The sequence below is a fragment of the Nannobrachium achirus genome, assembly GCF_963921795.1.
Source record: "Nannobrachium achirus genome assembly, chromosome: 5".
NCBI classification, from domain to species: domain Eukaryota; kingdom Metazoa; phylum Chordata; class Actinopteri; order Myctophiformes; family Myctophidae; genus Nannobrachium; species Nannobrachium achirus.
The window spans coordinates 29,389,725-29,407,809 of record NC_137814.1 but is presented as its reverse complement, the minus strand read 5'-3'; the positions used below and the strand labels follow the sequence as shown (position 1 = coordinate 29,407,809).

Here is an 18,085-nt window from a genome sequence, read left to right as displayed (position 1 = left end):
ACACACACACACACACACACACACACACACACACACACACACACACACACACACACACACGCACACACACACACACACACACCTACAGTATGCATGCATAAATACTCAACTAAACACTGCATCAATGCTTAAATGGTGGCAACATTTTTGTCCACCATTTAGAGCTAAATGGACACTTTACAGTACCATTCTGACTCCATTTGTGACAAAACTATGGATTGAGACCCAAAATGTGTTAAAATACCCATAACGTGGGCTCCCACAACAGACATTTCGTAGTATATTTCAATGATCCTGGTGGTCTTTATCTTTTTAATTCATTGCAGACATACAGTATTCCAGTGGTTCTCAACCAGTGGTCCGGGGACCACCAGGGCTCATTGAGGGGGTTCCAGATGGTCCCCAGCCGAATGATGGAGACTTTTTTCCCTATTGATTACTCACGCCATGGAGACTAGAGTTCAATAATATGTTTTGGTATTTGTTGCATTCCTAAGACAAAAAATGGATTACAGTATAGTAAATGTACCCCCATTGATTCCGGATGGGGAGCCAAATGTATTTAACTCTTGAGATTGTGTGCATGTGGACAAAATCTTGTGGATGGTGGTCCATGGATGATGGCTCAAAAGCTGGACCTTGCCATGGAATAGGTTGAAAACCACTGCAGTCTTCTATAGGCCTATATATGAGGACATGGGAGTACATCATGGGAGATGAGTTAGTAGAACTTTATGTCCAGAGCACAGGGCTGTTGCAGCAGCTCAGGATCTAATCTATATTGACAGGGTTTGACCCCATGACCTTTTTGTTATTGGTTGATCTTGGTGATCTATCACATCTGATCTGTGGCTTTCCAGCAACTCTGCTGGCATCAAATCACAAAAGAGTTGGTCAGTTCAAACGTATTCAGAACTAATTGAGAGTAGGAGTGCCTCTTCATTGCCTAGGCTTATAAGTGAATTTATTTTTCCATATTTAATGTGCTGGATCTATAGTGATTTGAGATCAATCTTCCTTCTTCAGATCACAGCAACAGCTGGAAGGTACAAGATTTAATCACCTCTCTCTCTCTCTCTCTCTCTCTCTCTCTCTCTCTCTCTCTCTGTGTGTGTGTGTGTGTGTGTGTGTGTGTGTGTGTGTGTGTGTGTGTGTGTGTGTGTGTGTGTGTGTGTGTGTGTGTGTGTGTGTGTGTGTGTGCGTGCGTGCGTGTGCGTGCGCGCGCGCTCGTGCGCGCTGTATGTGTGTGTGTTTAGAGGATTAAAGAAGCTTGTAGCATGTTTTCTACAGAACATGCATGCATCTTTGCTCCACTAGAGTCAGTAAAACCCTCAATGTTCAATGCTATTCTATTAATAGCCTGTTCTAATGGGCTAGGCTACATTATGTCTAAAGAGCTGCACCTTATATCGCGAGCGAGGAAAGCTATCATGATTCGTGACATAAAAGGCCAACCAAGAAAACAATGTGGTAGATGCCATCCATGACCATGCCAGTCCTAAAAAAACGCCCTAAAACGCCAATTGCCACAAGGGCAGCTGGCAGGTGTTATATCTCATCCTCAAGTGCCACTGTTTAGTGCTAGGCTAAATTAAATACATATTATTTGTGAGATCTTTATTTTATTTTATTTTTTCCTCCATTCGGTAGTTCATTCACCTACCAATAATTTCCAGCACAGCAGCCAGAACGAAATCATCTCCAGGCGGCCGCGACGCGCGCACTCCTCCCTGCCTCCTCCTCCGCTCCCCACCGGCAGCCCCAGCAACCAGGTGGCCAGCCGCTTGCGCGAGGAGGGACGCATAGACCGATGACGACGTCTCGTTTAATAATGCGTGTGTGTGCATGAGAGAGAGAGGGAGGAGAACCGAGGGAGATCAAGGGAGAAAGTGTGCATCGATCTCGCTAGTGTGTTTCTAGTGAACTGGAGCAGAACAGCACCGATGTAGCCTACATGTTTCTCCCTCCCTCCCTGTATCGTATCGTATGCTGCAGCGTCCCACACTCGTTACCGCCCATTCCCAGCCCACTGTTATTCATTAGCCAGTATCACCATCTCTCTCTCTCTCTCTCTCTCTCCCCCCCCCCCCCCCCCCCCCCCCCATCATGTCTGTCATCTTTGTCTCTCTCCATCATGTCTGTCTTCGTCTCTCTGACTCTGTCTGTCTGTCTGTCTGTCTGTCTGTCTGTCTGTCTGTCTGTCTCTGATCTCTCTGTCTCTCTGTCACTCTCTGGCTTTCTGTCTCTCTCACCCATCCCACTTTGATGTCACAATTGAATTGCCTTCATGCATGCATAACTGTATTGAGGGGCCCACGGCCCAGGGGGAGGGGTCACCATCAATATGTTTCCACAAACAGGAAGGTCAAAGCTTCGACACAGCACAGGCACAGCCTACATTCTCTGTTAATCAATAAACAAATAAGCTTTATTTCAACATCCCATTGGCCTTAAATTAATTAGTAGAGTAGTAATTAATAACTGGGCCATATGATATTATCAGATATGGCGCAGAAAACCTCAGAACTATAGAGAACATAGGTTATTAGCCTACACAGCAAACTCATACCGGTAGGGGAGAGCGGGGTAAACTGAGACACCGGGTAAACTGAGACACTCCATTTATCTTGGAAATGGAACACATTTGTGGTCATGTGACCATTATATTTTCAAGCCCCTTGAATTTCCCACTTGCCATGAAGAGAGAGAGCTGATAGTGCTGTAGAAAACATGCTTTTTTTTCACAAAAATGTGTTTTTTGCATGTAAAAGTAAATTTTCTTGCTGTCAACATAATCAGCTGTTGTCTCAAAACAAATTGATGCAGGGAGAACATTTTATATCGTACATGTTGATGAACTACCAACTTATAAATCCATGTGAAAGATGCTAGCTGAAGATTACCCTGAATTGAAAAAAATATCACTTTTCCCAAAATGTGGCTGTGGGGTAAAGTGAGACAATTGCTTCGGGGTAAAGTGAGACACTATCTCACATTATCCCAACATGATAGACAGGGAGAAAGCTGTAAAAACCTGATTAAAGGGTGTACCAAACTTTTCTCAGTTGATTCTTATGTATTTTCCCCTGTAGAATCCATTTCTGATATACATTCTTTTGTATTGTGCATAATTAATGAGATAATTAGCATATTTGATTACATTTGACTAAATATGCTAATTATCTCATTAGTTATGCACAATACAACAATATACTTTGCAGAAATGCATTCTACGGGAAAAATTACATTAGGATCAACGGAGGAAAGTTTGGTAAACCCTTCTATACATTTTTTATAGGGTTGTTGTTTTTTGAGCGGTGGTCACACCGTCTCCATAGCGTGGCCGTGTGTGTAGGTATGTTTGTTTGTGTGTTAGTTTGTTTGTATGTGGGTGGGTCTGTATGTAGCCTCAAGCCTGTGTAGTACCTTTTCTGCACACATGTTAAGGGAGGGGCGCTGTTGTCCAGGCCACACACACACACACACACACACACACACACACACACACACACACACACACACACACACACACACACACACACACACACACACACACGGGGGGGGGGGGGGGGGGGAGAACCACCGCTCAGTTCACACGGGTGTGATTTTTTCTTTCTGCCCATGTGTCACGTTATTTGACACATGGGTGGAAATGACAGGACAAACCATATTAAAAGAATGTCTGCTATGTAAATTTTTGTATTGTGCATATTTAACCTGGTTAACCAGGTTTTTGTGTTTTTATGGTAGTTTTAAAGTGAAAAAAGTGAGTGGATCACTTTACCCCATTGATTTCTCTGGTCTGTCTCAGTTTACCCCGGTGCTGGGGTAAACTGAGACACAAGACCACTTTTTTTAAAACAATCATATTTTCATTGCCTTTTGTCTTCAATACATTCTGATAACTTCCATTGTTAGGAAACATCCCAAATTACTGGGAAATGTGTACTTTTTTACCTACATATCTTTTAGTTTGCCTATAGGGGAGAAAATGTAAAAAGTGTCTCAGTTTACCCCGCTCTCCCAGTGCTAATCTTTCAGTGTTAATAATAATGAATTGTGACCCAATTAAAATGTGGTACTCTTACAATGGGTACAACCACAGGTATTGTATAATGAATATTGGGGCATACATTCCCAACAGCCATGGTTCCCAACGGGCATCGGCCTAGTGAATAATTTGTGACCTGATAATGTTGGCTCTAATCCACCAAGGATGTAGGTTTGGTAGATGCATTTGATTCTAATTCATATTAAAGACAAATTGGATTGAATAATATGGCCTACACTACACTCAGGCCCACATCAGCACAGGTTAACAGTCATGACTGTCGTGGCATGAAACAGTAAAATGTGCAGCTGTAGGGTAAACACAAAGGAGGGAGCGCAAGCCTGGATTGATGAGGTGCTGACCACCTCAGATAATAATGTTTGACATGAATGATCATCAGCCACGATGCAAAGAATGTAGAAGCAACCAACGTTTTGACTGTGACGGAACAATAGCTTTAACCTATATACAGTAGTAGGCCTACATCTGCATGGAAAATCTAGATGCTACTGCTGTAGCATCAATGGAAATCGAAATGTTTCTGTATATGAAATGACATCTGCTTGTTTCGTAATATTTACCCTCGATTTACCAGACAGTTATGCAATATGTGTCTGTTTGTCTATGCATACTCTTGTGAATATGCATGCACACACACACACACGCACGCACGCACGCACACACACACACACACACACACACACACACACTCTCTCTGTGTGTGTGTGTGTGTGTGTGTGTGTGTGTGTGCGTGCGTGCGTGCGTGCGTGCGTGCGTGCGTGCGTGCGTGCGTGCGTGCGTGTGTGTGTGCGTGCGCACGAGCGTGTGTGTGTGTGTGTGTGTGCGTGTGTGTGTGTGTTTCCCTCAAATTATACTCGGAATCAAATAAGTATACTCTGAAAGATAATTACATATGTTCTGAAGGAATTAAGTATACTCTGAATGATTTAAAGCTCTGGGTGAGCACTGGTTTTACGCTGGTAGGGAAAAGATTAGGTTTTTCATGAAATGAATTACACAGACTTCAAGATCTGGAAAGTAAGATCCTTGAACTCTTTGGGCTCCTATAGTGGTACAGCCAGTTAGTACACTGACAATATACATACATATACAACTGCATTTACACATCACACAAGACATAATTAAATCCTTTGATGCCCAGATGTGTTCATTTACCACCTAATATTTAAATCAATACTGCTGTAGCATACAGTAACATTCAGAAACACTGTATGAAGTGCCATTCCATTTCTAGTGTGTGTATGTGTGTGTGTGTGTGTGTGTGTGTGTGTGTGTGTGTGTGTGTGTGTGTGTGTGTGTGTGTGTGTGCGTGCGTGCGTGCGTGCGTGCGTGCGTGCGTGCGTGCGTGCATGTGTGTGTGTGTGTGTGTGTGTGTGTGTGCAACAGCAATTTAATATACAGTACATAAGATAGCACTCAGTGGGGTTTAAAGAACTAAAGATAACAAGAAAAATAAGATGACATCAAATAAAATATAAATAAGCTTAAAAGGTACAGGCTCTTAAGGACCTTTAGCAACAAACAACTTTACCATCATATATAAATATGTCAAGATACATACATATTCTATATTTATGCAGCTGTGGCTAAATCAGATCTACATCAAAAAGTTGCCTGTAGCCCATTACCTTTTCTGGTATTTAATGAAATTCATATGACTTTTGGGAAAGTTCAAGTAAAGGTTCAAGTCAAATGATAGAAAACACCCAAGCTGGATTCGTAAAATATAGTATGCCTCACCAGTGATAAAGAGTTGAGTCTTACTTCACTGTGTTGTCATGACACGTCCAGGTGTTATAGTGATGGAGCTTGCGTAAAAACCAGTGAACAATCACAGCCTCTGTCTATCTATAACATATGAACTATATGCTCACTGCTTCCCTCTTCTCCTGACAGTGTTGCCGTCTCTGTATTTCTAGCTCTCCATCTCTGTCTCCCGCTCTCTTTCTCTTACATACTGTACAATGCCAGCGGCACAAATTGAGTGTGTGGGCAACAGCGAATCAGAAGGGATGCAGCCTTGGTGACAGTTGCTCTCACATTCAGCCACACACTCATGCTCTGACATTATAGCCTACTGTATGGGTGCGCGCGCACACACACACACACACACACACACACACACACACACACACACACACACACACACACACACACACACACACACACACACACACACACACACACACACACACACACACACACACACACTAACACTAACACTAACATTCACAGACACACACAGAGGCACAGTCTGATACAGGAGCAAGGCACATCTGTCGACAGTCTTATCTAACCTTTCAGAGGATTATAGGTTTTGAAACTCATCTTCATAATCCCTCTCACACACACATGCACGCGCACGTACGTACGTACGCACGCACGCACGCACGCACGCACGCACACACGCACGCACGCACGCACACACACACACACACACACACACACACACAGACAGATGTGTGGATAAGTGTGGATAAGTGATGTGGGAACATCAATCAGTGTGTGATTACCAAATAGTTACAAAAGAACCCATGAAGCTGTAATCTAGAAATGGAACGGCACTTGAACGCTACTGATGTTCATGACCTTTCCTCCAGGGTTGCCAACATTGGACTGTCAGAATTCAGGAGATTTTTAGGGGGTAGTTTTGGGAATGGGGGACGGGGGAGGTCCTCATCCCGGAACCTTTTTAACAGAGTAGATGTGTTCTTTTTTTTTAATGTTTTTTATCCCACGGTTTTGCAACCCATTTTTCTCACCCGGTGACTACCTAACCTGTAGTCCTGGTTTCCGCTCTTCCCCTGCCGTGCTAGGGGACATTGGGGAGCACCCAGCTGGCTAGGGGGAGGTAGTATAGAAACCAGGACTACTGCATGTTTTTGTGTGAGGGCCTATGCCCAAGGAGACACGGGGAGAACATGCAAACTCACCACAGAAAGGCCCTATCGCCAACCCCACCTAGGGTGTGGGTGCTGATGACACGGGTGGAGGAACACGCCCCCAGCGCCCACAGCTTCCCCCGGCGGGAATCAAACCGAGGACCTTCGAGCTGTGAGGCGAAGTGCTAACCACTGCACCACCGTGCCCCTGAGTAGATGTATTCTGGTGGATTTTGCGATATTGATCATTTTGCTTTGCTTTACTCGCAATTAATGGAAAATGATGGGTACAATTTCAGTATTTCCATTATAGTCCAGTCAATCTGTGGTTTGACCCAAAATAAATTGCAATAGTAATCATTCAGGGTTTTTTATGATCGTTTGGGTCATCCAAATAACATAAGTTGTGAATTATATATATTTAGTGGATCAAGTTAAATTCAGGGGTTTCGAGTTTGGGTCCATTCACTTACTATACAGGAAAAAAATACCCCCCCCCCCCCCAGAAAAGTAGCATGTGAGGGGTCTAACTAGGGGTTTTTAATGATTCTGAATCCATTGCAAGCATTTGTTTTGCATGAAAAACATTCCTTGGGCTAAAAACGGCCCATAAAACTATGGTTTAGTGATGAGTCATCACTTTTCACAGATATGGGGGGTCCATTTTTAGCCCAAGGAATGTTTTTCGTGCAAAACAAATGCTTGCAATGGATTCAGAATCATGAAAAAACCCTAGTAAGACCCCTCATATGCTACTTAAAGAAGATTTTTTAGGGGTCTTTTCCCCCTCAGTATACTCTCAAACTCGAAACCCCTGAATTTACCTTGATCCACTAAAATATATAATTTACAACTTTTAATTCACAACTTCTCAACTTTTTTGATTACTATTGCAAATTCTTTTAGGTTGGGCCTTTTTTTGGCTTAAATTGACTGGCCTATTGTATTAACTAGACAAGGTACAGCAGTATGAAACAAATGTGCATCTATATTGTCCAGTTGTCCTAAATTCTATATCTGCTTTCGTACAATAACTGGGACATGGGCAAATATTGGACCTGTTGTTGCGGCCAGTCCACTGTACACATTAAAGTAATACTGTAAATCATTGACCAGAAGGCAAATAAATCACAGGGGAGATTCACCCCCAGAACACCAAATTAAACACAAACTAAATTTCTGAAGTAACAGATGGTGATGAATGATAGCCTATGATCAGAAAACGCCTGGATTCTATTTCTAACCATAGACTGTAAAAAATAGGCCTATTCTAACTGCAAACTGTGGGAATACCATAGTGCAATGCTTACAGTTTCCAGTAGAGAGCAGAAGTGAGACCGAGTGGTGTTCGGTCCACCTCAAATAACAACAGAAATCAGTGTGACATCAATCCCATAGCCCGAAATGTTTAGGCTGCGATTCAAGTTTTGATTGATTGATTGATTGAAGGCTTTATTAGAAGTTTGCATAGGAAAATGTACAGATTCATGACGGTACAGTTCACTGGTACAAGGTCTACTAAAAGGAGATCCATGAAAAGACTAAGCTTATTTCAACAGGAAACCATTAAAGTATCTCATATAACATTGAATGACAGACAAATAGAACACAGTACTATGCAGTAGATATGTAAAGAAAAAAAGAAAACAGTAGGTCTATACAATCAGTAAGTAAGTTCAGTAAGTAAGTTGTTGCTAGGATACTGTGTCCAGATGTGTTTTCAAAATTAGCCTTGACAGCCTTTACTTTTCTCATGTCAGCCAAAATGTGAACAAAATATTTTCCCAAATATGGATTTTTGACTGTCTGACATGACATCATAGATGTCTTATGTTAGAGACCACATGAGACTCACACAAATATGTCCATATTATATGGGCATTCCAAGCTATGGGCTTAATATTGATGACATCAGGGGTCTCCATATATGGGCATACAAGGGACAAGGATGAAATGTGATGTCACAATGTGATGTCACAACAATGTCATAGGTCAGCTATAGGCGTTACTAACACATTATTGTGTTGTTATTACAGTCTCTGCGGAACATGTTCCATGCTGTTTTTTGTAGGCTTCCTGTAGCCTTGAACGTTTTTTAATGAATCTTTAAAGGAGTAGTTCACCCCCAAAATGACTTTTTTTCTATTGATTACTCATGCCATGGAGACTAGAGTTCAATAATATTTTTTGTTTTTTGTCACATTCCTAAGACAAAAATTTGATAACAATAAATTGGTTACACCCCGCCATTCCGAAACACCGCTATTCCGAACGTTGACTTCTAACCCTAACCCTACCCCTAACCCTAACCCTAACCCTAACCCTTACCCTAACCCTAACCCTAACCCTAACCCTAACTAACCCTAACCCTACCCCTAACCCTACCCCTAACCCTAACCCTAACCCTAAACCTAACCCTAACCCTGCTTCGGAATAGCGGTGTTTCGGAATGGCGGACTGTTGCCCAATAAATTTACCCCCATTCGTTCCGGATGGTGACCCGTTTCGAAACGGGTCACCATCCGGAATCAATGGGGGTAAATTTACTATTTACTAATTTTTGTCTTAGGAATGTGACAAAAACCAAAAAATATTATTGAACTCTACTCTCCATGGCATGAGTAATCAATAGAAAAAAAGTCATTTTGGGGGTGAACTACTCCTTTAAGGCTTAAACATTTAAGAACATTTAAAGAATTTCACCCATCTTTTATAGCCTATCTAAAATCATGTGATTGTTTTGTTTTGTTTTGTCTTGTGTTATTTAGTTTTGTGTTGTGTGTTCAGAGGCGTCAATTGGGTATGGCAAGCTATGCGCAGCTGCCATACTTTGGCTTACAGGGGGAAATAATAAAATGTACTTTTGATTGTGCCTTTTGCTAAGGTATGGCAACATGACTGGTGTCTTTGCAAGACACCAGTCATGTTGCCATACCTTAGCTTTTGCTGAACTGACGCCACTGTATGTGTTGTTTTGTGTTTTGTTTTGGACTTTTGGTTGTTGGGCGTGGATGAGACAAATGGGGCCTTTTGCAAATCCCTGTTGCCATGGTGACACTTTGCGGACAATTCTCAGCAGCCAATCACAGTACGACAGACCATCCTGGCTATGGGATCTAAACTCTGACAGCTGTGAAGAGCTCCAGCTCCGCGCAGTTCTCTTTTCTGAACGTTGTTTACGTTCCGCCGAACAGCCGAGTAAAAAGCCAATTAACCGTTACATTATTATTTGTTATCAGCCTAAAATAAGATGGCGGACAGCAGCTTGCTTCGTGTTATTGTCATAGTCTTTTCGGTGCTGTTTTATATCGCAGCTATAGTTGTCAATGCGCTGGCTGGAACGGGCAAAGGTGAGTAACACGTTTTCAATCTGTTGAAAACATATACAATAATACAATGGCACTGTTTAAAACGTTCTTCAATATTGGTCGACTCGATTGCGATTCTTTTCCATGCATTTTCATGTTACAAAATATCTCAAATCGCTTTTTTATAATTTGCCCAGTAGTGAATCATGTTTAAGGAATATTTCCAGGAAATAAGTGTTTCCAGCTGTTTGTTATGGTTACACAATGAAGGCTGTTCCACATTACTGCACATGTCTCCTCCTTCTGTAAAGTGAGGGCGAATAGCTGACCTTGTCTATAAAACAATTAGAATAGAAAACGAAATAGAATCGAATGTGGAGAATAGGTCTATATGATGTAATGGCCTTATTAGCCCTGAATACAGAGAGTCCTGTATTCAGGGCTATGGCCTTATGTATAGACCTACTTACTTTCAGAAGGAAGATTTTAAGAAAGAAATGACAAGCATTCTATTTTGAGTTGTAGTTTCTTTTTGCTGAATTTTCACTTAAATCACCCATTTCTGGTTAATTTTCTAGAATGTTCTGAATGTTCTTTTGTGTGTACCAAAATGTGTCTGGTCAGGAGGGTTATGTGATGACTCATATGATCCTGGCAGCTTCAGGCCTTAAGTATGTGATGTTTGATGTGGTCTCTGCAATAAATAATGGTTTATATTGAATTACAACCAAACCATTTGTCTGTTATCCTACTCCAGGACTCCTTTACTAAATGGTCTCAGAGATTATTGTGAATAAGCAACTCTGTAATTAGAAGGGCGGCTGGAGTACTGGTCTCTGGTCTGACTGGAGTTCTACTAGGAAATGTTCCTTAAAAGGCAACATACCGGTACTCTAGTAGTTGCTCAGTGGACAAATTGAAGTAAACCTTTCACTTAGGTCGTGTTATATATCGTCAATACTTTATATACTTTAACTATTGAAAAATAGCAGATATACAAGCTCACAGCGCGCTGCAAGCTTGTAGATCTGCTATTTTTGTTAGTCTTTGAATATTTCAAATCCTTCTGAGGTTTTTTGAAAAACCTATGTTTCTACGTCAGTGGTGCTCAAAATGTTTCATGTCAAGGACCCCCAAAATGATATGTATTTGGCCATGGACCCCCACCTCAAAATATTTAGTTCCAGGGACCCCCCAGAAGCAAAATTTGAGTTACAAATGTCTGCTTAAAAAATACATATATTCAAAGATTTACACATATTTTCACGACTTTTCAAAAATAGCAGATCTACAAGCTCGTAGCAGGGCACTCTGAGTTTGTAGATCTGCTAATTCTCAATAACTAAATAACTAATTAAGGCCCCTCCACCTTGGGCCCTAGTAACTCAGTCCCACTCCCCCCCCCCCCCCCCCCTTGTGACGGTGTGTTAGATCCAGCCATGAAGACCTTTGCCAGGAGAATCCTGGATTCTCTGCTGCATTCTCCAACTCCATCTGTTGCTGTTTTTCAGGTCCATTCCATTCCACTACTGGTAACGTGTCAGGCCGCTATGAGACACTCATCACCCCAGCTGGCTGGACCTTCTCCATCTGGGGCCTCATCTATACCTGGCTTGCCGTGGCAATCCTATACATATCTACATTTCTGTGCAGAGGGTGGGTCAGCAATAAACACACTGGCACGCCAGGGCAATCCTATACATAACGACGTATCTGAGCAAAGAATGGGTCACCGTCTCACCGATAAAGATAACATACCTGGCTTGCCTAATGCCTGTACAGTCCTACACATAACTGTATATCAATACGTGCAGACTGAGGGTCACCAACACCAATAAACAGAAGGACAATGAAGTTATAGCTGGATTTACTGTATGACTTTGGAGATATTATGATGTATTAGGACCAGTCTGTTCAGAGGGTATTGGTAAACAAAATCTACTGTAATATTATACATTTATATATCACTATTTGTGTGTGTGTGTGTGTGTGTGTGTGTGTGTGTGTGTGTGTGTGTGTGTGTGTGTGTGTGTGTGTGTGTGTGTGTGTGTGTGCACGCGCGTGCGAATGCCTGGCTGCCTGTGTGAGTGTGTTTAAAACTATGTGTTTACATTATAGAATTTTATGCCCTATGATTTTTTTTGCTTGTTGACTGACATATAGATAAATAGTTTTTAATTATCATTAAGTCACTCCATACATCTCTCTCTAGATACTGGGCTCTGTGTCTGTTGCCCTATGTCTTCTACGGGAACTGGATCGCCAGCATGTTGATGAACATGATATGGCTACTACTGTTTGACAGAGGGTATGTACACACACACACGCACACGCACACACACACACACACACACACACACACACACACACACACACACACAAACCACTATCAATATAACATGATTTGCCCATTATTTGTTGCGACCGTCAGGGAGCAGTTTACTATGAAAACCTCCACCGGCCGTCCGTCCGTCCGTCCGTCACACGTCACACCTTTGTTTGTGTACGGTGTGATGTCATATATCTTCAGTATGACATCACACCACATGTGTACACAAACCTTTGTGTACGTTGCTGTGGCAACAGTCTGTTGTTGCTGGTCTGTTAGTGTACGTTAGCAACCACCTTAGCAACCATGGTTTTACCCTAGCAACCAACTGTTTACCCTAGCAACCAACTGTTTACCATAGCAACCATGTTTTTTTACCCTAGCAACCAACTGGGCATAAAAGGGATTCTGTTAGGGATCTCCATATATGGGCATAAAAGGGATTCTGTTAGGGATCTCCATATATGGGCATAAAAGGGATTCTGTTAGGGATCTCCATATATGGGCATAAAAGGGATTCTGTTAGCTGTTAGTGATCTCCATATATGGGCATATAAGGGATGCTGTTAGGGATCTCCATATATGGGCATAAAAGGGATTCTGTTAGGGATCTCCATATATGGGCATGAAAGGGTTTATGTTAGGGATCTCCATATATGGGCATAAAAGGGATTGTATCCCAGATGATGCCCTGTACTTGGGATTTGTTGATGTAAATGTTCACATAGAGTGTAATAATTGGTAAAACAAACTTTTGGCCTATTTGTGGAGATAAGCGACCAACGGTCGCTTATCTCCCGATTAGGGAGTCTTACTGGTATACATATTTGTGTGTTTTCTTGTTTAGACTTATTATTTTATTTTAAAATGTGTAAAGGTACATGCAGGACAATTATTGACTATATAATGTGAAGTAATGCATTCTAAAGTTCCTATTTCTTTGGTAAGTATGTAGTAATCTTGCTATGTAACCAAAGGTTACAATACAGTATGTTACTAATGTGAGTGTTGGCCTAATTTAGTTTGCATTGTCTTTGACACCGTTATTTTTGAGAAGTGTGACAGTATAAATTCATAATTCAGAGTTTAAATTAATAATTCATTTTATACTAAATTGCAATTGCACTCTGGTTCTGTCTGTCTCTCTCTATCAGGATGATGGGGTCAGCTTTAATTGTCTTAGGAATGATAACCGTGGCAAATTACAGCACTGTGTTCTTCTGCTGCTACGCCACCAATTACTATGGACTCTGGCTGCAGAAATACTACCCCAAAGACCTGTACTGTCTCCGAATAGTGGTACGACTCTTTATGTCCTGAAGATGTGTCTGTCACTGTGTGTGTGTGTGTGTGTGTGTCTGTCTGTCTTTCTGTCTGTCTGTGCATCTGTCTGTAGAGTACTATGCAGATAAACTACTGTATTTAAGTTAGGTTACGGACTGCAAATTGTAGGGTATGCAGATGTACTGTATACATCCCTGTCCCTGTCTGCAACTAAAAGTCCCCAAATAAACTTGAAACACGCTACAAGAACCCCCCCAAATGAAACGTGATCAGCCACTCAACTATGAACACCTCTAGGTTGATATGACATTACAATTAAGTTTGAGTTGCAATATTATAAACACCTGGTGCAAGAAAATCCGCTTTTCTATTGGTTAGATGTTGATCTAGGATATGTTCAACTCACCTTTTCAATCATCACTGCCAACCCATGCAGCCTGTTGTGGATGTTCATGTCTTCAGGTCCAGAATGGACTGGCCCTCTACGCCACATGGACATCCATTGCCACTCTGATCAACTTCACGATCGTTCTCCAACTGTGGGGCGTGGAAAAGAGCACGGCGGCCACGGCCTCCCTGTGTATCCTGTTTGTGGAGCTGGTGGCATGGTGAGTGGGATGAGATGTGACAATCGGAACCATAACAACAAAATAATGATTGCCCGGTCGGTCTCAATTCTATGATGTGTCCGTAGGTTCATCCTGGAGAACTGCCTGCTGGACCGCTGGGTGCGTTACATTTTGACAGTCTACCCGGTGGTGATCGTGGCTTTGGTGGGAAACGTAACCAAGCACTACCACCCAGCTGACCCTACTCCTAACTCTGTCTTTATGGGTGAGTTTGTTTGAACAAATCAGGGTTTTATGCACAAGGTATTAAATCCACTGGATGTTATTAACCCCGCTGGATATCAACCCCTCATTTTCACCAAATTACCTTCATTTATAAAGCTGGATTGTCCCTTCAAAGTAGTCCCAAACACATATGGTGCCAACCCCGAGTTTCCCGAGTTTGTATTGGTACTAGTGCTGTGCCAACCCTGAGTTTCCCGAGTTTGGGCCGTTTTTGAAAAAACTTTTTTTTTTTTTTTTTCAAAATTCTTTTTTTCAAAAAAATTTTTTGGACCTCCAGAAATGTATTAGGCATGATCGCGATCGCGAAATTGCATGTTTAACCCCCATACCAACCCATTCTTTCAAACTTGGCAGCCATGTTTGTTTACATCTGAAGAAAACATAATGGCTGATAAATCATGAATGCCTGCACGGATTTCCAAGCGGATTTTTTTGTTTGAAAGCTGTGAACAGCATCTACACACGTGGTGCATCATCTAGGCATGGGCGTGCACTTTTTACACACTTGCACAATTACATGGAAGTCTATGGTAACCATGGCAACGCGGGACATTGGCCGGAAAAAATCATTGCAACATAAGTGTTAAGAAATTCAGAGAATAAAATAGAATAAATAAACTTAGTCTAAAACTAGATATGTGGCTTATCTGCACTTTGTCTGACTGATTAATATAATGTATATTCTATCAATAAATATAAGTATAGTGTACGATCTATCACCAGTGAATATATGCATGAATGCATATCTATTGCCTATAAATAGATATATGTATCAACAGTGGATATGAGACTCTCAGCTGGTTTTCACTAGTAGGTATCTGGATTTATCTGCGTTTATATCGATAACATGGTGAAGTGTCACAAAAAAAAAGTAAAAAACAACACAACACATAATGGAAGTTGGCAATTATGTGATGCGTTTCTGGTTGGCACCTTCCAATTATCTTTTCCAGTGACAACTCATAACTGAACTCAACTCACATCAACTCACATCTCTCCTTCTTTTCAGTGATACTGCTGCTGCTAACGTGTGTTCTCCTGGTGGTGCGGATTATCGTGGTCATCTGGAAACGCAGGAAGCAATCCCTCTACTCCTCAGGCCATCAGCCAATGTTGTCACCCTGTGATGGAGGCAAAAGCAAGATCTTCAAATAGAGAACACTCGTTTCTTCTAGGGGGGTTGGGGGTTCTCAAACCTTTTTAGGCTGTGACACCCAAAATAAACATATTTGAACTGAGGACCCCCACCCTGACAAGCACTTGGAATTGTAGGTATGACATTTAATGTGACTCGGTTCCACAGATAAATAGGCCTATTGTGAAAATAGCAGATCTACATGCTCACAACGCCTCGCAACGCATGTAGATTGGCTATTTTCACAATGTTCGCCTCTTGCTTACTTAATATTTGACAGTTTGGTATTCTACGGTCTTGAAAGTCCTTAAATTGTCACTTTAGAAATTTGCAAATACCATGTATACACTTATACTGTGTGTTGGATTGTTTACCATTGAGTGAGAAAAAGAATTACATTAAGCTAATCATCTGGGGACCCCACAAGATAATTTGGGGACCCCACTTACAAGTTTGAGAACCACTGTTCTAGACCTTTCCCACTTATTCCACACCAAACATACATACCTTTCCTGCTCTTTTCTACTTCTTATGATCTGCTCTTCTCTTTTCATATGTTTTCATTTCAAAAGAAGACTGACTTACTTAACAGTCACGTTACAACAGTCACGTTACACGAGTAACAATCTGGCTAGCCATCGTCAAGAAAAGGGACCGCCCACTTGTCCCTTTTCTGTGAGCCAGCTACTGCTCTGTCTCGAGAGAATGCACTAGTAATGACTTCACAATACAGCACACTAAACACTAGCTGCCTAATATTTAACCACCACTTTTTCTTCTATTTTTAATCTACTTGATTATTCATTAATTGCTTCCGAAAACAGTATAATTCTTTGCCATTGTGATGGCAGTGTTTTAAAGTTGGGCTGTATATTGATGATGTAATAATTTGGGATTTTGGTCATAATTTTATGCTTATGCTGCCTTTTTTGTTGTCATTTTTTGGAACATAATAGACTGTTCTAGCTAGTGAAATGTACAACAAACGCCTCTACTTGTTTGGCCATCCACATTACTAAAGATAGTTATTCAATATTTCCCTGTGTTTAAATATCTTCTGAAAGCACCAGATAGTCTAAATATTGAACTGCTAGAATAGATGTGCATACATTATATCACTACAGCTTTCTACATAGCCCATAGCAAATACTAATTCCATCATGTAATGTAGGCACACAGACATAGCAAAAAAACTATCCAAAACTGTTTTGAGAGTCTGTGTGGCATTAATCTGTAATTTTTGTCCTAGCAAGGTGTAATTTAGGCTTTTAAAATATTGATACACTCTTCAATTCATGTCTACCTCACAGATGTTTTTATAGAATTGTTGGAAACAGTGTTGATAGCTGTTCATAAAGTACTTCATACTGTAGAAAGTTTACAAACTCACACACGTCCAAAAACAAAAGTCTGGCTGCGACCGTCCACCCTGATTGTATTATTTTATTTTTTATGTATTTAGACAAACTGTAGAAAACCATGAAGGAAACAGCTTAGGGGAAGCATGGGAGGAAGTGCAGGCAGGATTGGAGAAGGCCCAGCAAGGGCATGTGGCTCTGTAGAGAAGAAGCTTAAGCACTAGTTAGCTTTTATACACTTTTGTATTTTCCCATTGCCTTGTCATATACCAACTGTATACTTTTATACATTTATAACATTGTGCTGATATATATTCATTAAACCACTGGGATTATTACAAATGTCTGTTTGGTGTCATAAATATTAGGACATAATGTTTACTGTTCTGCTGGTACCTACCATGACACTCTTTTGGATGTCATTCAGATGCTCCTGTCTGCTCCAATGAGTGAAAAATAGTCCACTTCTCTTAATTATTATGATTGAAAATGTGTATGCTTTGTTTCAGACAGGTGAGAGAGGAGAGAGACAGGAAACTAAGCAGGGAGATAAGCAGGGAGAGAGGAGAGACATGCAAGACAAGACTGGGGACAGATTCAAACCCGGGTTTTCACATTCTTCTATAGGAGCATAATTATGGTCTGCAGTGTCAGTGAAGTATTTTTACTAATTTACAGTTAGTTACTAAGGAGGGAACTAAAGTGTAGTAACACCCTCATGTTATTATGAATCATCCCAGTGTGAGAGCGCATTTTTTAGTTCAGATATTTTTACCAACACTCAGCTGGACACAGCGGTTTGTACTTCCTCAGCAGTAAGGTGACTCGATTACTGCAAGGACCTCACCCTAACCCCAGTAAAG

General features: G+C 41.3%; 1 protein-coding gene across 1 annotated transcript; it reads left to right on the top strand.

The window, feature by feature from the left end:
• The first annotated feature begins 10,153 nt into the window (after positions 1-10,153).
• LOC308285664 (uncharacterized protein) lies at positions 10,154-17,546 on the top strand. Its single transcript, XM_080726497.1, has 7 exons — positions 10,154-10,304; positions 11,774-11,918; positions 12,475-12,570; positions 13,746-13,890; positions 14,338-14,483; positions 14,570-14,709; positions 15,739-17,546. Exons 1-7 carry the CDS (start codon positions 10,205-10,207, stop codon positions 15,882-15,884), a joined length of 918 nt encoding a protein of 305 aa, XP_080582623.1. The 5' UTR covers positions 10,154-10,204; the 3' UTR covers positions 15,885-17,546.
• Positions 17,547-18,085: the final 539 nt, after the last annotated feature.

Excerpts from the sequence above, each read along its gene's own strand:
- LOC308285664 (XM_080726497.1), top strand. The coding sequence starts at position 10,205 with ATGGCGGACAGCAGCTTGCTTCGTGTTATTGTCATAGTCTTTTCGGTG. Across the intron at positions 11,919-12,474 it reads TCTACATTTCTGTGCAGAGG|ATACTGGGCTCTGTGTCTGT; the intron begins GTGGGTCAGCAA and ends ATCTCTCTCTAG. Across the intron at positions 14,484-14,569 it reads TTTGTGGAGCTGGTGGCATG|GTTCATCCTGGAGAACTGCC; the intron begins GTGAGTGGGATG and ends ATGTGTCCGTAG.